Source organism: Porites lutea, chromosome 14, assembly GCF_958299795.1.
Source record: "Porites lutea chromosome 14, jaPorLute2.1, whole genome shotgun sequence".
NCBI lineage: Eukaryota > Metazoa > Cnidaria > Anthozoa > Scleractinia > Poritidae > Porites > Porites lutea.
In genome coordinates, this window is record NC_133214.1 from 1,232,501 (window position 1) to 1,256,634 (window position 24,134).

Below are 24,134 nucleotides of genomic sequence, written 5' to 3' on the forward strand. Positions count from 1 at the left end.
CAGTGAAGTGTTTTAGTTTGCAGTTAGTGTGGGTGAGTGCTTTAGTCAGGTGTTTTTTGCCTTCAACAGTTATCTGATTAGAAGCGAGGCTTAATTTTTTAGTTCGCAAAAACCGTGATTGTGTTCGCTGCCACGTAACAACTTCGCGACCTCGATACATCCTAGTGACCGAAAGTTGTTGACGAGTAAATCAAAATCCAAAATTCCTCCCACAGGGGAAAATTTACACATGTTTAATGGCCTAGAAAGAAACTTTGCAGTTTATGTCCATTGATTTTACGAGATTTTCACTTTTCTGGGTTAATTGATTACCACCGAGGTATAAGCTGTTTAATTTGCAGTTAGTGCGTGTGAGTGCTGTAGATATATGTTCAACTCCTTCATCAGTTATTTTGTTACCACCGAGGTATAAGCTGTTTAGTTTGCAGTTAGTGTGTTTGAGTGCTGTAGATAAATGTTTAACTCCCTTGTCAGTTATGTTGTTACCACTGAGGTTTGAGCTGTTTAGTTTGCAGTTAGTGTGTGTGAGTGCTGTAGCTAAATGTTTGACTCCATCATCAGTTATCTTGTTACTAGGGAGGTTTAAGCTGTTTAGTTTGCAGTTAGTGTGCGTGAGTGCTGTAGATAACTGTTTAACTCCTTCATCAGTTATGTTGTTCTCCCAGAGGTTTAAGCTGTTTAGTTTGCAGTTAGTGTGTGTGAGTGCTGTAGATAAATGTTTCACTCCTTCATCAGTTATGTCAGTGTTATAACTGAGGTTTAAGCTGTTTAATTTGCAGTTAGTGTGTGTGAGTGCTGTACATAAAAGTTTAACACTTTTATCAGTTATCTGGTTAACCCCAAGTTCTAAGCTGTTTAGTTTGCAGTTAGTGTGTGTGAGTGCTTTAGTTAAAAGTTCAACTCCTTTATCAGTTATCCTGTTATGCTCGAGGTTTAGGCTGTTTAGTTTACAGTTAGTGCGTGCGAGTGCTGTGGATAAATGTTTAACTCCTTCATCAGTTATCCTGTTATCCCCGAGGTCTAAGCTGTTTAGTTTGCAGTTAGGGTGTGTGAGTGCTGTAGCTAAATGTCCAACTACTTCATCATTTATGCGGTTATCGTGGAGGTTTAATCTTTTTAGTTCGCAAAAACCCTGATTGTGTTCGTTGCCAGGTAACAACTTCGCAATCTCAAAACATCCTAGCGACTGAACGTTGTTGAAGCTTAAATTAAAATCCAAAATTCCTTCAACAGGTTTAATTGCATGCACTAATGCTAAACAGTCGAGAGGTGACAGGTTACACCAATTAAAATCAAGCGCATTACAACCAATTTCCGCCAGTTTCTTTTGAACTTTTCGATCAGAGGCTTTGTTCTCATACATGCAATTGAATAGCGTCACCACTAAATCCCTGTCTTCCTTGTCAGCTGGCCAAAAGGTCAGTGTTTTAGTTCGTTTCTCTGAATCTTCATTCATCTTGATTTCAACTTCTTTAGTAAAAGTTTTTGAGGGAAGAAGGTCGCTGAAAATATCTGTTGATTGTCCTTCTTTTTCAGCCAACAGTCCAGCCACAAACTGCATCACAACCTTCCACGCGCCATCCTCGATGTTAGCGGCAACAAAATCCCGCAGTTGTTTGGAACTCAACGTGTCTACCAAATACTTCGCCGCCAAGAACTCCTGTATCGTCAGGTGTAAAAAGCAATATTGTTCTCTTCCCTCTGCTAAAGGATCGTCTTTAGTATCGGGTAAACGGTGAAACAGGCCATTACTCTCTAGGTCGTTAAGTTCATGTGAGTCAAATATTAATCTTCCCTCTTTGATTCCATCAAAAGCAATTTTTCCCAGATGTGTGAACACCTTTTGCACAGAGGAGGGCAGTTTCTTAAACGGCTTTAGAAAAAACGGTCGACCTTCAGTTTTATTGCTGCGATATTGGCGATCATCGAAACTCAAGTAAAACATCTTTATTGCAATGGAGTATATTTGTGTCAGTCTTGTCGGGAGGCTGGTTAAGCCAGTAGTGTTACCAAGCAACTGTAACAAGCACGAACAAATGATAAAACAATTCACAGGAATGTAGCAGAAGGCTAGAAGGTTTAAGTTACTGGTGATGTGTTGCTTTATGGTTTCCGCTTTGTCCGCCTCCTTTGTAAACTTCTGTACATAATCATTTACTTGCTCAGTTGAGAATCCCAGAATTTCAACTGTTTTGCCGAAGGGAAGACTTGTGATACATGACACGGCATTGGGTCTTGTAGTCGTTAGGATTGTCGCACCGGTAAGAATTTTTCCCTCTACTAGTTTCTTCATAAGGAAATAAACAGGCATCTTTTCCTCTTCACTGTTTCTGAACGGAATGTCATCTTCATTTATTTTAGTCCTACCAGAATATTCGTCAAATCCATCAAAAATCAACAGTACTCGCTCTGTGTTGTGGTGGATGTAGTTCCAGAGCTCTTCGGAAAGAGCGGTTGAATACTCTGAGTGATCCAGAAGCTCGCGAAGATTTAGTTCTTGGTTTCTAAAGTTAAACATTCTCAGCTTGATCAGAAAGGCAACTTTAAAATCGACTTGCGATTTTTGTGTTTTGTTGAAAAGGTTTTCGGACGCCCAGTTGCGAATAATCTTTGTGCTAAACATGGTTTTTCCAATTCCAGGGCGACCGACAACAAGAATCTTCTGCTCTTTAGCATCAAAAATATCTCCTGGCGGTGTTGCTCGTAAACTTTCATTGGCTTTGTGGTATTCGTTTAGCTGTTCCAGTCTGTCTTCTGAAAAGTCATACTTAGCTCTCCCTTCATAAACAATCAAATTGGTGAAGATTTCGTCAAGTTTTAGATCTCTTCTAGGTCCTTCGCCTGGATTATGAAAAGGTGATTTGAGGTCTCCGTAAGGTTTTCCAGTGACATCTCTGACATGTTTCTTCATACGTTCGATGAAAGGAGCGACTAAGGTTTCTTGTGGTTGCGGTCCTGAAGAAAAAAACACTCATTAGTTTGATAACATAATTGATATTTATTGATTCCCTGATGACGAATAAAACGATAATAATAATAATAATATTTTCATCACTGTCTAAAATATGCATGTCAAATGTCAAAATATCATTACCGTAAATCCTCCTTATTTGAAATGGGGGGGCTCAATTAATTTAGAAAAGACGATGGTATCAGCTCTCCATAGAGAACTACAAAAATAAGTGGAAAAGCTCAAGTACAAGAAGGTTTAAGGTCATGCACGGAGGATCAGAATCAAATCCAAACTTCCACTTGGTATGAAACCATCCTGGATCAGTCCACACGAGGTTTCACACAGTCGTGATTGATTAAAACGGTCTATCAATTATTAGTAAAGAATAATTAGGGGAGGGGAGGGGGGATTATAAGAGGGAGAGGGGTTATTTGAGAAGAGGGGGTCTTAATAGAGGATTTACGGTATAATGCGGACTATCATGATAGCTTCTAAATATTGCAAATTATCTCAAATTGTACTGGTCCCTAATTAATAAGATGCACACTTCTAATGCTTCTTGTTATTTTACAGAAACATATCACATTCACTATACTACTTGAATCTCAACTTAAACAACTTGAACAAGTGGTGAGTGTTGGACAGCTGAATTTGGGATGGCATGCACCCCAGAGCATGTACCATGTAGCTTATCTGTGACTGCACTATGGAACGAACCCAGCAGTGGATTCAATAAATCAGATGCCAAGATGTGGCAGCACTTTATGCTAGTATGATTACCTTGATAATGAGGCCATGAATGGAAAACACAGGGTTCATTCAACATGTGTGCAACAAGAGATGCTGCCATCACACTGGCACAGGAAGACCAACTCTCTGAAGCTAACTGAGAACCATCTGCATAGTCAGCTATTCCTTTCACAATTAACCACTCAATTCCACAATCATTTGCTGCTGTAAATACTCCTGTTAAACAACAAAACAAACAGTACATGAGGTTTGGGAAAAGTCCTGTTTCATTTAAGTGTCTTCATCAGCAAAATAAGAAAGTTGACCAGACAGTGGGAGATGTTGGCAGCCATTTTTGTACAAGTTTCATTATAGTGTAATTTAAATTCATCAGCAAAGATGAGTGTGGGTGGAGGTGCTTGCAAGGCTTGTGGAGCCAGGAAACTGTAGTCGAGGCAGCTGCTCATAACCATGACAACCCTTCGAGTGGCAATAATTCAGGCACCATCTCACAGCTAACCAGTGGAGCTTTTATTAAGTGGAACACCGCCTTACGGCCACCTTAGTAATACAGTCACCTTGTTATTTTTGGCCTGGAAAATAGCCATACATTTTCTAATGAAAAAACCTTGTTAACACAGTCACCCGTTGATGTGGCCAATGGCCGTATTTTAAAATCCCAAACAGTAGCATCTTTTACATAGAGGATATTACACGGTGGCGCAAAGATATGAATTGTATTTTCGAGTGGCAAAACAATATTTTATGAACGAGCGCAACTCCTGACGGAGTTTCAAGTAGTTTTTACAACTACGGTACATGATATCTACATTCCCGTCATTTATTTAAGAGAACAGAGTTGTACAAGAAGTATGACAGTGATGTATGACGTGCTTGTCATTACAGTCCTCAAGTCATGAAGTTTGACCCTGCCCTTGTAATACAGCCACCCCACTGACGTGGTCAAATTGTTTTGACCCATTAGTGACAGTATTAACGGGGTTCCACTGTACTTATCAAAGGGAAGGCAGGGTAAGGAGCAGAATAATTATTGATGAGTACAAGCAACGTTAATAAGCTACGTGAATGTAATGGTATGACCTCAACAGAGAAGCTGTGAATTCCCCAGGGTCCCTGAAGAACCTTCTCATTTGAAAGACCAACTTAACTGGCCAGCAATGTCTAGCGTTAAACTTAGCCTAAATTTGATTTAGCCGCATAATGTTTTAGGCAATATGACAATTATTTCTCTGGCGAAAACGAGAGGATTTCGCAATGAAACTGACAGACATGATTTAAAATGCTAAACTACTGACCTTTTGATGCTTTAAAGGAAACACTATTTATGCTTTCCCAGTACAAGTATGATGCATGCTACTGTGTTTCTTTCCACCTCCTCGAGCAAAACTTGACCTAACTGTGTGCACCTATACTTATAAAGACTGGCTGCAAAAAAGCAGTTGGCCTACCTTCTCCTTCATTTTCCATTGCTATTGCCTGAGGATTGGTTAAAGCAAGTTGATCACGCCGCTGCCCAGAATTGACTTGTTCTGGTCCACTCAGAATCTCAGCAGCAGTATAAACTTGAACTTCTTGAGCATCAGCCAGGTTCTTTAAAGGTACTTGCCAGCCATCAGTACAGTTCTTAATGACATCCAGAAAACGTTTGCTCACACAATTTCTCAGGCCAGTTGACTGTTCTTGATTATTGATCACTACTTTGGGAGCATATGTTGCTATTTTGGCAGGCACAACAACATCTCCTAACTTGCATTTCTCAGGGTGAAGACTGCTACACGTACCAACAGATACAACTGCTTTAGGTCTGAGCACAGTGGCTGCCTTCATAACGGAGACAAGAGAACCACCAGGACCACTACTATTTTCATAACATTTTAATAATGCGACTTTAACTTTCTCTTGACTTCTATCCACATCAGAAAAGTAAACACATCCAAGACCATCAAAATAACATCTATAGGGTTTTTTTAGCTCACTGTAACAAGCTAAAAACTCACAATCCTTTACTGTCAGTAACAACACATCAACAGGGAGATCAGCTTCGTTTGAAGGTTTGGTTATTGTGTTAATGTCACGCGAAGATGGAAGAACTTTATTAAGCTCAGGAGGGCCTCTAACTGGCTTCTTTGCATTGCTTGCAGTATTGTTTACACAAGAAGGGAGAGGGCTGCTAAGCTGTGGTACAGAACCATCACTTCCATCTGATCTTCCAGTTGTATCCTCTGGAAAATCAGTAGTAAGCTGGGGTGTATTGCCATCACTGTCCTCTGATCTGCTTGTTGAATCTTCTGAAATTCTTATTATCTTAGATCCTAATCAGTGCATGAAAAAGAAATAATTAAAATTAATGATAATAAAAATTGAAATCAATAAAATAATATATAATATTTATAACAATATGGGGTGCTAATGGCAGGTTGCAAAGACAGTTGAGTTGATCTATATCAGAGATTTTGAAGCTGTTCAAAACACTTGCAGTCATGTAATACACTCCTGCTTGTTTTTTTAAACAGTACATAAAATTTAAATGTTAAAAATCCCAAAGTTTCAGTAAAAATTGGCCTTCATTGTACAAATTGGCAAAACCACAGTCTTTTTTAATCATCAGAGGTGGAATTTATGGCATGAGTATTTAAATTTTTGAATATTTCTGTGCTAACTGAAAGTTCAGGACAGTTTTGTCTGTCATCATTAAAGGATTATTTTGGTAGTTTCTGATTGAGGGTGTAATATCTGGGACAGGTTTTGTTCAAAAATATATGTGGCCCAAATCAGAGATACAGATTTAAGAGAAAAGCAGCAAGTACTAATACAACAGCATCAATTCTTTTGAATGTGGTGAAAGATTACATGTTGAAAGAAGATGGGCTTTACATTTTTCAGCCTCACAGTAAAATAAGTAAAAACAAACTGCCAGATTTAGCCAAAAGGAGCCTGTGTTGAAAGGCAGTTAACAGTTAACCTGACCACAACCTTGCATGTATTAACCAAATGACAAGTTGTTCCCCCTTCTAAGATCTGCGTAGTTCTTAAATCTTTCTGCCTCGATCCATGTAAATTAAGCCCCTAAAAAAAGGTTCTCTTAAGGTTGGTCCACATCATGCAAAAGTTTTTTTTAAAAGAACTAATCACTCACTTGCTTAAAAATGCGAGTGGGTTCTTCCCAACTTTGTGAGGAGGGATAGGTTCAGCCAAATGTTCTCACTAGTGTCCAACATCCCAGCAATTATGACTAAGGTTGCAATAACCTTACATTGTACAGTGAGTGATCAAATTTTCTCTTTTAGCTTCTTGTATAGGAGGGCTCATTTTCTAACCATAGAAATTACCTTCTTCATCTGAATCTTCCGTCACATCTCTTCGTCTCTTTGCTGCTTCCATGACAGTAAGTTGAAATGGCTTCACACAAACTGGAGAATATTAAATTAAATTTTAAATATTTATAAGCAAAAGAAAATTACAAAGAAACTATGATAAGTAACACAGTTGTCATGACCACAAGAAAACTAGTTAGTCAGTGGCTACAAGTGTAAAATCTGGCTTTGGTAGGAGCACTAACCATGCATCCACAGATATGCTTGTGAATTTAATTTCTAGGGAAGATTTGTTTGCAGATCAGGAGTCAGACTGAATTTTAAAGCAAATACTACAGGCAACACCCTGACAGACTTTTCTGCTTTAGCACATAAGGAATTTTACCTTCTATTTGTTAGGTCAAAATAATCCAAACATAAGAATTAAGTTGATAAACTCATGTTTCATCATGTCTAAGCCAGTGATGAGGCATACATTAAAATTTGTGTGTGATTTCCCCTAAAAGAGCTTAAAATTTTGATTGGATGTTATGCGACAGAATTGGGCTCAGATCTGCGAATAGCCCATGTTCAATACATATGTATGTTAAAATTCTAACAAGACTTCTAGCAGCCTGAGACGCAGACTCTGGGAAGCAGCGTCAATATCTTTGTTCTGGTCCCCAACATACTCAACAAATTGCCGGAACAGCATTTTGAACTTCCTTTCATCTTAATTGGCAAATCGACAAATAATGGCATTTTTAACAGGCCAATCATAGCTCATGCTTGAATCCTGGTAAGGATTTAGGGTCAAAATTGCAAATTTCTAACCACTCTACTGTATTGCAAATTCCCAGAAGAGACTTGAGCACAAAGAAGACCAATCCAAATAATCATACAAAACAGGCCAGAAAGCCTTGGAGTCATGTTAGAATTTTAATAGGCTGATTTAGCAACAGAACGGGAGCGTCAGTTGAGGACGGGAAAGCGCGCCGAAAGAACTAAACGTCACTTCTGGTGCCCAATTTGTCACTCTGCCTTGGGTCAAGCCAGTTGTTTTGATTCTTTTCTGTTGCTAAATCAGCCCAATATATCGAAAGTGGGTGGGCTATTCCTTCCTCGACTCCCACGCACGTCCTTCATATACTCGCGCGCCTTCGATCATTCCCTCACGCCATCTCTCACTACTAACGTTTGTCAACTCTTGCACGAGTAACCAATACCATGTAATTGATTATCGAATCAAGGAGTCACTAAATTTTCCTTCTTTGACTACTACATCGTTGTTTCATGCCCCAATAATTTTCAGAGCGCTTTAAGGAAAGAGGCACAACACAATAGGCAGCAAGTGAGCTTACATGTAAAAACGAGGCGAAGTATTTTAAACGTATTTTAAAGTTTAACCTCAGGGGACCTGATGCGATACTTGCACACAATAAGAAGACACAGTATGCTTAGATTTCACATGAAAAAGAAATGAATTAACTTCGATTCTTACCTTGACCTGCAATGCAATGCGGAAAATCTACGTTTCAGAGAACACCAGCAAGAAGCCAAGCGATGTGGCTTGATAAAGTCGCATGATGGGACGCTTGCTGAGAAAATCAACTCAGCTGATGTCTTCAGGTTTGCCCCAAACTACAAAAAGTCGAAAATTCACCGTTGAAAGGGATAAAGACTGCGACACATTCGGTAACTTTCACACCAACGTCGATTAACTTGTCTGGGTGTGCCTCGACTGTCGAGAGTGCTTGTCTTTGTCTCTAGCTAACAATTGTCTTCGCATTGATTGGTTCAAAAGTGTCCCATGACGTATCAAGTAAAGTAAGCCGAAAAATTAAGAATTGGATCTGGAATTCTAGGTTAGTTGAATGGACCTAAGTTTTCGTCACATGTAATCTCTATAAACGACATAAGCTTAATAAAATGAATCCATTTGCGTATTCCTCAAATCGCATGTTAATTTTATTTGACATACTAACTGTATTTTATAGTTTTGTTCTTCCGCCAAGAGGAAAACCTTGAGCAAGGTATAAGCATGTAAGCCAGAAGGAGACGGGAGTTTAATTCATAAGAAAGGAATTGATTCGTTTACCCGGAGTTAAAGGAGTAGCTGTTGTGCGGTTATATATCATGTCACAGGGGCAGCGAACGGATCTGTTCCTCTAAATATCTGTTCTTCAGGAAAATGTTTGCTGGCTGGGACTGATGTGAAAGAAATGATATGTCCTTGGAAGGAAAGTGTTGCTGGGAAAAAGGTAATTCAGGGTTAACATAGAATAGCTGATATGTTTTATTTGTCAGAAACCTTTCCCCCAATGAACTTCGGCCTCAAGCCCCACCCAATTTCCTACCCCCTCCTCCCAGTAAGTCAGGTTGCAGGTTGTAGGTGCACCTTGCTGGCTGGGAACCATTCCGTCAGTCTTGCTGGGAGACATGAGGAACAAATACGTTTTTTCCCAGCAATCCCTCAAAATGCTGAAAATGGCTTCAGAAAGCTTTATTCACACTTTGTTGTTGTTTTTAGGTCTTTTTCTCAGAATTTCCCGTTGGGTGCCCCAGATGTCACTTTTAATTTGAGTCTGACAGATTCTGACACAGTGATATCGATGGTTCCAAGAATAAGCCGTGAATTGCAAACAACAAGATGCTGTTGTAAAAATTAAACATTGCATTGAAAAAATAAAACAGTATAAGATAGATGATATAATAGTCTCCAAAGCACTTGCCTGTGTTTCCCTTTTGCTTTTTTTTTGCACAAACGGGCTTGCTCTCGCAAAGCTATAGACACCAGGGCGAGGGACGAGGAGAGGGCTGCAGGTATTGATAAAATCAGCGCCAGGTTCTTGCGTATTGCCGCTCCTATTTTAGCTCCAAGCATAGCAAGGCTTATCAACATGTCGTTTTCCACAGGAAAGTTTCCTACTCGTTGGAAAACTGCTAATGTGACACCTCTATTCAAACAAGGTGCGACCAGTGATCCTTCTAATTATCGCCCAATTTCTGTGCTACCGGTGGTGTCAAAAGTAATCGAACGTCATATGCAAAACTCTCTATATGCTTTCCTTATGGATAATAACTTGCTGTATTCTAGACAGTCTGGGTTTCGTAGGATGAACAGTACCGAGACTGCTCTAATCAAGTTAGTTGACGAGCTTTTGTTCGGCCTAGATAATAATCATGTATGCGGCATGGTCCTGGTTGATTATCGAAAGGCTTTCGACATGGTGGACCATAAGCTATTGTTGCGCAAGTTGGAACTGTACGGTATAGCCAACCGGGAGCTTGCCTGGTGTCACTCTTATTTGTTGGATAGGAAGCAAGTGGTCCGTGTAAATGGGAGTAAATCAAGCGAAGCTTTGATGTTGCATGGAGTCCCTCAGGGCAGTATTTTAGGTCCTTTATACTTCATTTTGTTTATCAACGATCTACCCTTGTATACAAGTGCTCAATTGGACCTTTACGGAGACGATACGACTGTCACTGCTTTTGCGGATGTGAAAAACTTAGCCACCTTAAGTTCATCATTAAATAAGTCTGTCTCTGAAATTCAGTTATGGGCTTCAGCGAATAAGCTCCCATTAAATGAAGACAAGACTAAAGTACTCACGATCACTGGGAAAAGATGTGTGGCTAACATAAATGGAAGTGACATAGATGTTTTCGTAAACGGAAAACAGCTCAGTAATGTGGATTGTGCTACCTTATTAGGCGTAGAAATTGACAGCAAATTGTCATTTGATGAACATGTTGAGAAAGTATGTAAAAAGTTGGCCTCTAGAATCGCAATACTGCGTAAGATTCGAGCCCGTCTACCTCTTAAACAGCGACTTCTGTTTTATAATAGCATTATTCGCCCTGTTATGTCTTACGCTAACGTTGTTTGGGCAAATTGTGATAAAGAGTCGGTTTATGGGGTCTTAAGATTGCAAAAACGTGCGGCACGCGTTATTTCTTATGCCGATCGCATGACACCATCAGTTTACTTTGCTTAACAAGCTAGGTTGGATTCCGTTTTATGAGCAACATAAGATAGATAAATGCATAATAATGTATAAGCGAATTAATGGGTATTTGCCGAATTATCTAAATGAACACTTAATTTTGAATAATAAGCGGCACTCCCGCAACACTAGCTAGATATTCAAGCATTAATGCTGTTTGTCCTAAATATAGAAGAGAAACAGAGGGAGGACGTTCTTTCGCTGTTTCGGCAACAAGACTGTGGAATAGTACACCAATTGAAATTAGGAAACTAGATTCTGTAGCATGTTTTAAAAAGAAAATGTTTGCCAAGATTTTTAAGGAACAACAATGTTTGCATCATTTTATCATTTAATAATTTTTTATTTTTATAAAATTCGAATCCTGTTTTATTTTAATTGTTTATATATTTTAGCTTACTATATTTATTAGATTGTAAATAGTTGTGTATTTTATGAGGGCCACAAGTTTATTAGCCTTTGGCTATTAAGTGCTACCCTCTTTAAATAAAGGCTTTATTTATTTATATATTTATAGGGCTTTGCAGCACTTTTAAGCCTAAACGGACCAGCCCTTTATACCCTTTTGATATCTATACCACTTCTGACCAAACAGATAACCGGTCATATGGATGGCATAGAATTTACTGATACTACGTAGTTTCATATGCCTACATTGAAAACAATGCCTACCATACAGATATAAAATTAAGGAATGATATCCTAAGACGTGAACTGATGACAGTAATGTGATTTTCATACTTTCTCCAATGATGAATAACGATTACAAAAATATCATTTGTGGCTGCCATGATTAATTAACGTATACGGCTCCTAGTACATGTTCTTGTAACTAAGGAAAAACAGGCTTCCTCACCCATCCCCCTTTTTTTACGGACTGTCAGTTGTTGTTAAAATTAAAAGGAAACAACTGTTTTTATGCTAGAATTCCAGAGTAAATTGTAAAAATCAAACAGTTTAGATCATTCTTTTAGACTGTTTCATGGCGTATGCGCTCAATTCAGAAAAATGATACTCGATCTGAATCCCCGACGACGTTTTCCTGCGTCAATCCAGTCCGGGGTGAAATTTTACTTTTGTCCTAGATCATCCGCCTCTCAATACAAAGGGTCAAACAACTTCCCGTATCAAAGGCCACTATTTCACAATACTGATTTCACATCTTGTAAGTGCGCTGGTATGTTTATTTCTACTATACATGTTGAAAACCGATAGCTATTGTAGTTTCCAACAAAATTGTTACTGGCAAGCAAAAGCAAGCTTAAACCCCATTTAAACCCCATTTACACGCGCTAAAAATATCGGCACGGCACGCCAAATTTTTGGCACCGTGATGACGATTTTAAGGCATGGCACTCCCAATTTTCGACGTGTAAACGTATCGGTCCCAAATTTAATGTGGCACCAGTGCTAAAAATTTTAGCGGGGGTGTGAGTAAACGAGGCAAGGGGCGCTTTCCACTTAGCAAAAGTGGAATTTCCGATTGGTAAAAAGTTGTTTCATTTGGTCGTAAACCCCGGTACGTGGCGGTGCCCTACCGTGGACCTGGAACTGGTACAAACTACGAGAAACGTAAATGGAACACGACATTCCGTTCGGAAATTCCAACCGGGAAAATGGGACCACCTTTTTAGATTTTGCACTTTTTCTGGGAATTATCCAGTAGGACGAACCGACGAAACGTGTTCCATTTACCGCCGAACCGGAAATTCCGGAAATTTTGACTAAATGGAAAGCGCCCAAGAAGACAAAAATTGGGCGTGCCGTGTCGATTTTTTAACACGTGTAAATAGGGTTTTGGTTATCGGCGGCACATGTCATGTTTAATAGAGAAAAAGCTGGAAGCTATTCCCACCGTTGACAATGGTAGTCTTTACACTAGAGCCTAAATAAGCTAAGAAATATTTCAAGACAAGTAAATTTTAATTAATTCAAGTAAAATAAAGCTTCACAGACAACCGATTCCTTTTTACTTCAGGTTATTTTCCCACGCAACAAAATGAAGATTGATTGACATGTCTCGCCTTTCTCAAAGCTCAAGAAACCGCAAAACCGCAAGTCAGCTAAGGCGGTCATAAGGATGGTTTTCAAGTCGCTTGAAACTTTCTTGAATCGTTTCAACTTTTCGACTTTAATGAGATGCAAAGTACTTGAGAGTTTACTTAGGCCTCCACACACGAATTTTTGGTTAAGTAAAACTTAGTGGCTCTTAAGTCTCACTTAACAGCCTAGTGTAAAGACAACCAGTAATCCACAAGCATGAAAGGAATGTGGTCAACCGCAACCTGCACAGCGGGCGTCTGATGAGGTTAAACTTTGTACCCGCCAGAGGCGAAGGGGAGCACATGTTCACCTCGGGGAGATTGGTTGTGTGGAGGAACAAGGAATCAGTATTTGCCAACGTCAAAGAGTCGAGAGTGTGCCTATTTTAGAAAATCTTTACTTCACGAGTGATTCAGTTGTGAGAATCCGAATCAGTGAAGAATTCACTTTTGCCAATCCTGTACTATTTTCTTCTGTTGCAATATCATTCAGTAAATAGGAATGCTAACATTTGGTATTTATTTTGATTTCCGAAATTTGTCCCTTTTCTAAAATGGCACTTTTGATTTCAAATGCTTACTGAATATTTCGCCGTCGAAACAGGGTTAATAGGGACCTTAATCATCGACAACGAAACGGACGACGACGACGCTTCGAAACCGAGGCAGACTGGGCCAAGGGTTTCGTTTTCGGCGGGGAAAACGAAGTTTAAGCAGTGCAGCTTCCCAGACGGACGACGACTTTTTCTTTGCGAAGAACTTTGTCTTGTTACAGTCTTGTTAGGGCATTCAAAGACGTCCGTAATTTGCATTTTATAAGGTATGAAGATGGTTTAATCGACGATGGCGAATTCATTGCTCGTTTAATACGACCTGGATTATTTGATTGTGGAGGCTTTCTCTTGGTCGCGCAGCTTTTGTTTTTGTTTTGAAATGAAGTTAAACCTGTATACCGATCTCGAACAGCTCTTCACTTGCAGTTAAGCTAAATTTCGGCTGCTGAAGAGCATTCAGTGCTGCTGCTGCTGCAATGTTCTCCCTTATTTGTCCTCTCTCAGGGCTCCTCATAACCACATCATGTTCCAGCTCCGTGAGAATCAGCGTATTATTTGTCTGAAACCTGTCCACGATATTGAACTAAAGCAATTTATCAATTAAGCTGAAATGAATACAACAAAGCCTGGCTAAATACAAATTTGGCCAAAACACCGAATTTGTTTACCGTACAGTTCCAGGAATTGCTTTGTCGAATCGTTCGAATATTCTGAGAAACGTATCGTTTCAATTCACGAGAATTTTTTTACCTTCACTTGCTTTCATAGGAGCTCATAGGCTTTCTACGCGAAATAGGATTTCTCGGCCTTTAGTTTTCCATCGCCGCTTTTCGACAGTCGAGTGTTCTTTAGGATATAAACAGTATTTACTCTTCTCTTTTAGAGCGTAATTTTGAGTCTGCTGCAAGCCAAAGCAGTCTGGGTCGGGTCTGTGCAACCGGGAAGTACCGCTCCATTGAGCACGTGAAGTTTCCGACATTTCAAACCGGAATCATTTGAATGGAAAGCGCCCGAGGTTGTTTGGTGCTCGCTTCAGCTTTTGAATTGTGAGAAACGTCGTATCGTCAATCTCGATTCAAATACAGCTTTCCTAGTCAGTGGTAAGTGTTTAGTTAAAGGATAGCTTTCTCGTAACAACGGGAGTCTTTGATTAATAGTAAAGTGTGGGACTGTGACACGTTTCTGTGTATGTGCGTCGATCATTTTGATTTCTGGACTGGCGAACCGTTTTTCAAATGCAAAGTTGGCTTTCGGTGAAGAAATCCTTTTCCATCGACCCTCAGAGACCTGAGAAAGTTGTTATATCAGTATTGAAGAGATATTTGGTCCATTTTGGAAGTTTTAAACGCCAAATTTTGTATTTTGATTCAAGCATTGTCGAGAAATTCGAGGTCATTGAGGAGAAGTGCACGAAGCCATATTCGTTGTTGTCAGTGTTCCTACAAACTGATCAAATGTGGCGTTTAATGTGGTCATTTAGCTTTCATTTCTGTCTATTAAGTTTCTCAAGTCAACGATCTACCTTTGCCAGAAAATTTTAAACGGTAAATGTATAACGAAACTTGAAAAGTGGTTTCCTTGAGCCGTGGACGCACCGGCAAGTAAAGCTGATCTGCGACATACATACATACATGCATCCATACATGCATACATACTTTTAGTTGTTAAAGCAAATTGAGGATTAACGTAGCCATAGGCTGATGTCGACCTCCTACCTAATTATTTACAAAAAAAATTAAAATAATAAAATAAAAGAATGTACAATTGGAATCAGTGAATAAGTAAACAATTTAGATGGGTGCTAAAATTCTAAGAATATGTAAAATAGTCACTTTTCTTCGCTATCATAGGGGCCTTAAATGAAAGTTCATTAATATCTTAAGAAAGTCTACGTAATATCTGTTTAAAGTGGTCCTTCTTAGTTGTTTCACTTGAATTTGAATTAACTGTTCTATACAAAAAGTTTCAAATAACAGCTCCTGTATATATTGGACTGACTCCTTTCCAACTTCATGCATTACTCCTGGGATTTTAACTTGGTTGCCCCTACAAGACGATCTTCTTTGCATCTCTACATTGGAGGGACTCAATGGAGTTTGAAACTTTATCTTGAAAAACATCATGCATTAGAAGGAGAAGGCGTCTTCTGCAAATGTAAGAGATTGGTAGCTAATTTGATTTTTGAGGATGTGCTTGGTGATAAATAAGTCGTGCAGCTCTTTCATGATCTTCACGCATGCGGTACACTTAAAATGTTTCTTGTATCTTTGCTGTATGATCGTATATGTTTAAGAATTGATGTTTTCATAAGTAGGTTGATGTTTTGTTGCCTGACTATTCTTTTTATAATCTGGTTTCTTTGTGTGTTCTACTCGATAACGTTTGTTTTGCGGAATACTGACCCGACGCAACGTGAAGGAATTTGTTCATTTGCTGTTTTCAATTGAAATTTATGCTCAATTTTGCGTTGTTCGTTTAGGATAATCTTTATACTTAGACGCTGTGTTTTTGTCACCGATCAGGCACTATTTGCAGGTATATATAAAGTTTGTATAGAGCGAACAGAGAGATCAGTAATAAAAGGTTTGTTTGCAAATTTTGTTTGCCGATTGGAGATTGCTTTGTAAGCGTGGCCACGCAAAAGACCTCCTTAAATTACAGGTAGGTAAATGTTTGTTTCAAAGCGGGACAGGGTTGTAAATCTTATTCTTATCGGCTGCAACATATACCTGAGGAGAAACAAAGAATAAATATGAATTATGAGGATATATATAATCGAACCACACCGTCCGGAAGTACTTCCGCGTTTTGAATTATGTAAAGTTCCTTGCGTGCATCTACTCTCTTCCGATTGGCTTAAAAACAATCAGCTACTGTCAGAACTCACACGTGCGCAAAATCGTGACACAGTCACTTTAATTTGTGCATTGACTACTATGATACAAGTTAAAGGATCGGGAACTTCCGCTTTGATTTAAATACATATTTTCGGAAAATTCAAGATTGGCCCAAGAACACTATTGTTCAAACAGCTGTCTGACTCTAGACCCAATCTCTTTAATTAAGTACATGAAGAGATCGACGTTGACGTTCGAATCAATTAAGTCCGACCCGTCTAATTTGGGTCGACCCATGAATTATATAAGATCGAGTGGCCCACATGGGAATTTCGACTGTGGAGCGACTTCGTTTCAAACGCCGAACTTCTCATGTGCCGAACCTAATGCATAAATTACTAAAATTTAATTTTTCTTGTGAGCATTTTAGAGCATTGAACATCGTGAAAATGAATTGAGTCCAACTAATAAAGTTCTACGTCTGAATCAACCGTCGAACTCAGTGTCAAGTTCGACGTTTGAACTGGGCCTAACTCTTCCTTTGGTGATACAATGTTCACGGACCACATCGACTATGTTGGAATGAATGGATTCTGGGTTCCAGACATTCTACAGACATTGCGACCAAAATATTTGAGTTGGATTCACTTGCAGCATTCGCGCGGTATAGAGTACTAAAGTGATGACGTCATAAAAACGAAATTTCTGAAATTATGGGATTTGTCAGGATATTCTGAAAGAACAATGTCCAAGAGGCCTACTTACCAAAAATGAGCATTTCGGGGCAAATTGTCTCTGAGATGTTAGCCGGTTAAACTCAGAAAACTCCATACAAATCCTTCTAATTTTTTTTTGGGTCGACCCAAAAAAAATTTAGAAGGGTTTGTATGGAGTTTTCTAAGCATAACTGGGCTACGATCTCAGGGACAATTTGCCCAGAAATGCTCATTTTTGGCAAATAGGCCTCTTGGGCATTGTTCTTTCAGAATATCCTCACAAATCCCATAATTTCAGAAATTTCATTTTTATGACGTCACACTTTAGTACTCTATAGCCATCACATTTCCCCATTGGAATTTAAACTTAAATAAAGCTAAACTACTACAAAAAATTCCAGCGCGCAAATCTGACGGTCCAATCCCCCATAATACACTCTGTTCGACAGGGGGGCAAATAGAGTATATTGTGGGGGATTAGCCTTCGTGTTGAGTACAGACGTCTTCTATTTCCGTGTGCAAGACGTCTACACGCAGGCTATGGGGGATTCGAAAATAGTCAATACACGTATATTGCAAATGAACCCATCCTTCTCTTTGTGATGATGAAAACAAACAGAAAGTGGACACACGATTATGTCTCATTTTGCAGTGTATTTTTGTTGGCATTTTCTCCCGTGTAATGTGTAGAACCTTTGACCTCAAGGGTTCATAAATAATTTGTTGATGTTTTATCATCGGAGAGTTGATGCTTCTTTTTTATGTCTCGGAGATTACTACTTTCATAATTCGTTTTCTTGCCTTGGTAATGGCTTTGAGTACAATCGGGAGCCTGCCATACCCCGATTATGGTTCCTACAACAATGCACAAAAGTTTATGAACAAAATTCGTTTCTTTTCAACGCATTGTTCTTTGCTGATCTCAAACTGAAGCATGGGATGTAATTACCATAATTACATCTTTCCCTTTGGCACTCGGTTCAATTTTGTGCAAGAATTCGGCGCAGATACAACTTCACGAACTTGCACTGTATAGGTAAACTATGAATACAATGCCTACTTGAGTGCCATGACAGAGGCGCAGAGGCGGAATTCGTTAAGAGTGCTTTTAGAAATAGATAGAAGGCGTTAAATTCAGGGATGCAAATTTTGGTCACTTAAAGGATTATAACTTACTGGCAAAATTAAAGTCGAAAAATCTGCTTCTGGCATGACACACCAAAGGTTTTCACTGATCATTTTGTGGCGTACTACAGGCCAAATATGCTGCCATATGTGAGTTGCCAGACGGGAGATAAACTACCAGACAACGCTGTTGAAGGTGGATACGATGACGGTCCTTACTACTACGCAAAAGGGGAGGTAGAGGGGTTGACCATTCCAGGCAAGGTGGGTGTCAAGTCTGACGGGAATCTTGATAGCGCCTGCATTCCATATGGAGGGAAAGAGCATCGGATTCACAGCTTTGAAGTGCTGACCGTAGATGATCCTTCCACGCTGTCATATGTGAGGTGCGTTAGAACACGTTTTTTGGCTTCTAGGCCGTTTCGTTGAATAGTTTGACAATTCAATGAATTGGAGATCTCTGGAAGGAAACCACGCTTGCGGTGACCAAGTTAGCGCACTCGGGGACTGGGATCTTTAACAGCGAAACCAAATGAAATCCTCAAAATGCCAAAGAATATATTAATCTCGGGTTCAACAGAAGCCTTAACCCTCTAATCTTAGATTGTGCATCAAAGAAACTTTTTTCAAAAATTAAACTAATGCTAACCATGGTACATATACTCTGAATTAAGCTAAACTAAATATCTGTCGACGCTACAGGATATCTAATCTCAACTGCTATTGGTTGCTCATAAGCTCACGAGGGCGCCCAGAAGGGGGGGGGGGGGGGGGGAGGTACTCCTGATTTTAAGCGACGGGGATGATCGAATGGGGGCAAAAGTCAAAACCAAAAAAAAATCCCTGGACAAAAAATCCCATGTCGAATTTTCGAGCGTTAAAGTTTTCCAGAATGCATTAAATGATATGCGGTCGGGATAGGCGGGCACTACCACGAAACTTCAGATTGTTTTGAATATCCAAAAAAATCCCTACTTAAATCAAGCCACCTAAAAAATACTTGCCAAATTGTCCTACCCCAAAAAACCTCGGAATCGAATATTTCAAACCCCAAAACATCCTTCGATCATCCCCGTCGCTTGAAATCTGGAGTACTACCCCTGGTGATTGGCGTAGACTGTTGTCAAGACAATTGTATGCTGGGCGCTTTCCATTTAACCCAAAAATGCGGTCTCAATTTCGGAAAATTTCTAGTGGCGAATGGAACAGCATATCTTGGTTGAATTTACAAGACTCGATTCTTTTTATTAAATTTCTGCAAATGAGGACAACCAAGCGAGGTAACCAATTTTTTGAAAATTTGTTCTTCGAAATCACGAAATTTCTGTTGCTCTCGCAATTTCTGGAATTTTAGGTAGAATGGTTCGCTTTTCGGAAATTCAACAGTTTTTTTAATTTTCCGCAAACTTTCAGAGGAAATTTTCTAACCCTTCGCCCCTGTTCGGATATTTTCGAACTAGTGTATGTATTACTTCGGCTTGGACGAAACCCAGGAGAAAGAGAGAAAGACGTTATGTACAAGATTTCAAACCCGGAAATTTTGTCTCGATGGGAGATAATTATAACAAAAAGGAAAATTAACTTTTGAACCTCACTAAAAGTTTTATTCATAATATAGCTGTCAGACCGGAGATTCACCACCGGCTAAAGCTGTTCGAGGAGGCTATGATGAAGGTCCTTCCTACCATGCAAGAGGCAAGGTACAACGCAAGCTTATTCCGGGTAAAGTTGGCGTGAAAGGATCTCCATATGTGCTGAAAGGAGCCTGTATTCCTTACGGTTCTCGTGAGCATCGCATCCATTCTTTTGAAGTGCTTGTCAAAGTTGATATGAAAGTATCTGAATAACCATTATAAACAGTGAATCATACTGAACTTCATTGTCTAATATTAATTACGGTGCTGGTTATACAGAGGCGGATCCGGGGGGAGGGTTGAGGGGGCTGCAATCCCCCCTTTGGGAAGTTTTCAAACTTGTCTGGCTATTCATGTCTATCCCTTTTTCATACCAAAAATAATATTATGAGTTATAATATAAGTTCCAGTCCAATCGATCATTACAAGAAGACTGTAGCTATTCCTCTTCTTGACTCCTTTATCATCCAAATGCAAGATCGACTGTCTGACGAAGATCGCCACGCCCGCCATCTGCTTTGTCTAGTGCCATCGATTATAGTAAATATGGCACTGCAGCTGGATGATCAGTGAAGTAGAAGGCATGCTGTTCTTGGAGAAAGTAATTCCATTTCCCAAATCCCTTGGAAATGAGGTTCGTAGTTGGAAACACTCTGGCAGTCAACAGATAGGGAGCTTCCAAACAACCTTTTACCAGCAATTGTGCTTGCGATGAAGATGCTTTCCCAAACATCGATCGTCTTCTGGTCACTGCCTTTACCCTACTGATCACAAGCACAGATACTGAGTGATCGTTTTCACTGATGAAATGAATCAAGACGTGCTCTAGGTCAACAATGTCTGAAGAGGGATTCTCTGATCTCGCAGTGATCGCCATGTACTACTCTGAGAGATTCGAGGTAGAGGTAGACGAGATATGCCAGGAGGCCTTTGTAAAGGCTCATCCAAGAAAGCTCTTTCAAGCTAGTCTGTTTGAGTAAATAGGCGGGTAAAGAGAGAGACAAACAACTATCGTTGTTGCACTGGACTCTTAGTCCGTAATAATAGTGTCTCACATTTGACTAATTTATACCTCTGAAATCAAAATAAAGAAAATCTACATATTCAAACATTACCCTCCCACTTCCCCATTCCTTTGGCCCTGAGACGTTTTCCCTGAACTCTCATACTAACAACCCCCTCTTTGAAAAAACCTGGATCCGCCCCTGTTATAAATTCGAAAAATGTAATGAATGAGTTTTACGCCAAGCGTTAATAAAACCTTTTTTCCGACTTGTAACACCTTACAAAACCCATTCCCAACAAAATCTTGAGAAAAACTACTCTTAGCAAAGAATGTTATCTCTATCGTTTAATCCCCGGGGTACTCAACAAAGTTTTTATACGGGGAAGCTCCGCCCTAAGGTCCAACCCCTTACTTTTTTACATACCATTTCTGACAGAAAAAGTACCCCTTTCGTATACCTTCTATTGACAAATGGTATCCCTTTCACATACCTAGAGTTTAGAACTTTGCATCCCCGTTGGGCCTTTTCCAGACCGAAATGACCGATTTCCTTAATCTTTGAAATACTTCAACTATTCTCATTCGTATAAAAGCCGCCGCGTGTCGATTTAATCAACTAGATTACTGCGTGCTCCCTCGGGAAGCAGTCCATTACGGTCCCCAGGGAAATTCCCTAGGCCTTTTATACGCCCTAGCAAACAAATTCACCGTCTTCTCGCAAGTCTACTCTACAACGGGCAAGCAAGTTTCATTCTTCCGCAACGCGACCAGCGCCGCTGAAGCTCTTTCATGGCTCTCGTCCCTGTTTAACCAGACCCAGCTGATGCGGTAGCTATTGCTTCGACAGAGCCTCAACCAGCACCAACACCATCCATCTAAGTATCATGTTTTAATTTCTCGCTTCCCCCTTTTCTTGTCAATTTGTCACATACGTGGCGTTTATCTTTTTCACCATTCTGTTCTGGAGTTTGTTTACGTTAGCGCTTTTAGGTGTCTGTGCAACGTACCAGAGGTAAGGCGACCCTTATTTGATTATTGTCGCGTCTTTTGCGTCTGTTACAGTAGAACGAAAACGAGCCGGAACATATTTACGTTGGCGCTTCATGGCGTCTGTGAAACGTAAAGGAGAATCTTAACAGTGCAGTTCAGTGGAATGTATTTAATTACGTTGGCGCCCTTCGGCGTCTGTGAAACGTATAATGAAGAGAAAGACATTACGTTGACGCTTCTTAGCGTTTGTGAAACGTAAAGGAGGATCCCAGCAGCTCTACTCAGTGGCATGTTTTTAATCAGTTACGTTGGCGCCTTTTGGCGTCTGTGAAACGTACAATCAAGGGATAGACATTACGTTGACGCTTCTTAGCGGTTGTGAAACGTAAACGAAGATCTCACCAACGCAGTTCGGTGGCATGTTTTTAATTTCGTTGGTGCCCTTTAACGTCTGTGAAACGTACAATGACGAACAGATATCTTTGGCTTTACTTCGCGACCGTCCATTGTACATTTGGTCTACAGTCTTTGATGCTTTATGGCATTTTACGTGTATGTATTGAAAGATTTTAGAATAAGGTGGCCAGTTGTTTATTTTTCCCGTTCGTTTCCTACTCATTGTATTGTCAACATTTTGTATAATTTCTGCACATTGCATTGTCAGCATACTCCGTGCCCCCTCGCAGCTGTTCCCTTGAGACGTCTCACTTTTTATATTGTGTTTATTCTTCCTCACCTATTACACTTGTGATCTTAGAGGTCACATAGCAGAAACAGAAGGTGACGTAACTCCTAGATATCAGTAACCACATTCTCTTTACTCTAGCGTACAGCCTTTATAAATTTGCACGAGTTTCCTTGTATATTAATTTTTCTTTGGCTTTTGCTTCCTATATTTACTTACCCCACACTTGAGTCGTGCTCAGGGGGGAGGGGGGGGGGGTTCCTAAACACACCCCTCATCCAGTCTTCGGACGGTGTCCTGACTCGACTCAACTGTGGGGTTCCCTCCCAGCCTCCCTCTTTCGCAGGGTCTTTCCTTCTTTTTATCTCCTCCCATTCGGATTTCTCTAACCGGGTTACACATGCTGCAAGTCACCCCTCAGCTTTCCTTTAGCGTATCCGGGAGGGAAAGCCCCACAGTTGGGCCGGGCCACTCCCCTCAATTGAATCCGTCACATCTGGGAGGCATTACGCCAACACTGCCCATCTCTCTAAGGGAGTTTTTCTGGGTTTTTCTGAGCTTCGGGGAGATTTGGCTGTACTGCAAGTTAATGAGGTATTCTGCAATAATTTACCGTCTTTTGGATGAGTCCATACACCCCTGGTGTCGGGCAAAATTTTTCACCCATAACTTATCCATCAAAAGGCATAAGGTGGCTTTTATGCGAATGTGAATTAGTTACTATTCTCATTCGTATAAAAGCCGCCGCGTGTCGATTTAATCAACTAGATTACTGCGTGCTCCCTCGGGAAGCAGTCTATTGGTCCTTTACGGTCCCCAGGGAAATTCCCTAGGCCTTTTATACGCCCTAGCAAACAAATTCACCGTCTTCTCGCAAGTCTACTCTACAACGGGCAAGCAAGTTTCCCCACCCTCCTCCCCTTCAGCGGCGCTGGCAAATTTTCTCTATCAGCCCACCTTATGCCTTCTGCAAAATTTTTCACCCATAACTTATCCATCAAAAGGCATAAGGTGGCTTTTATGCGAATGTGAATTAGTTACTATTGAAATCCCTACCCTTTCATATACTTGAAACCTGAAAAAGGTACCCCTTTCGGGGAGGAGCACTGTGGCGGATCAAGACCTTCAGATAAGTGGGAGGCCCTCATCCAGACCCTGAGATAAGGGGGGAGGGGGGGGGGGGGGGTGGTCTCCAAATTTTTTTTTTCGGCCCTTCGGGCCTCAGTTTGGTCTAAAAATAAGGGGGGGACGGGCCCCCCGGGCCCCTCCCCTGGACCCGCCACTGGAGCATTCCCGTATAGGACATTATAGGGAGTACCCCCTGGACGTTTAACACCACGTAACATACTTCCCTACATGACTAGTCTCCTGCGGTGTACCTCATATAAAATTGTAGAAAAAAAACATGGCTGCACTAGCAGCCTGCGAACGGAAACGTATTTCCGGTCGTCCCTTCTCGAAGGCTAATGCACCAGCAATGTTGTCGCTTTCTGTTCTTAATTGCACAACACGATAATATGAGATCTCTTTCAGTTTTTTTTT

The 24,134-nt window shown here is 40.3% G+C and overlaps 2 protein-coding genes across 2 annotated transcripts in view; one reads left to right on the top strand and one right to left on the bottom strand.

The window, feature by feature from the left end:
• Nucleotides 1-8,730, bottom strand: part of LOC140924768 (uncharacterized) — a 9,670-nt gene extending 940 nt beyond the window's left edge. Inside the window, exons 1-5 of the mRNA XM_073374767.1 lie at nt 8,498-8,730; nt 7,033-7,113; nt 5,152-6,015; nt 3,734-3,919; nt 1-2,955 (exon numbers count right to left, since the gene is read on the bottom strand). The exon at nt 1-2,955 is cut by the window's left edge and continues 940 nt beyond it. Of these exons, the coding sequence (XP_073230868.1) occupies nt 242-2,955; nt 3,734-3,919; nt 5,152-6,015; nt 7,033-7,084 (3,816 nt within the window). The 5' untranslated portion in view covers nt 7,085-7,113; nt 8,498-8,730 and the 3' untranslated portion in view covers nt 1-241. The remainder of the gene's footprint in view (nt 2,956-3,733; nt 3,920-5,151; nt 6,016-7,032; nt 7,114-8,497) is intronic.
• Nucleotides 8,731-14,598: 5,868 nt separating this feature from the next.
• LOC140924110 (uncharacterized) lies at nt 14,599-21,183 on the top strand. The gene is made up of 3 exons (XM_073374127.1): nt 14,599-14,699; nt 18,409-18,663; nt 19,896-21,183. Exons 2-3 carry the CDS (start codon nt 18,416-18,418, stop codon nt 20,122-20,124), a joined length of 477 nt encoding a protein of 158 aa, XP_073230228.1. The 5' UTR covers nt 14,599-14,699; nt 18,409-18,415; the 3' UTR covers nt 20,125-21,183.
• The last annotated feature ends 2,951 nt before the right edge of the window (nt 21,184-24,134 follow it).

What these genes read in the sequence shown, in the direction of transcription:
- LOC140924110 (XM_073374127.1), top strand. Translation starts at nt 18,416, where the DNA reads ATGCTGCCATATGTGAGTTGCCAGACGGGAGATAAACTACCAGACAAC. An exon ending in TCCACGCTGTCATATGTGAG is followed by an intron (nt 18,664 to 19,895) that starts GTGCGTTAGAAC and finishes TTCATAATATAG; the next exon opens with CTGTCAGACCGGAGATTCAC.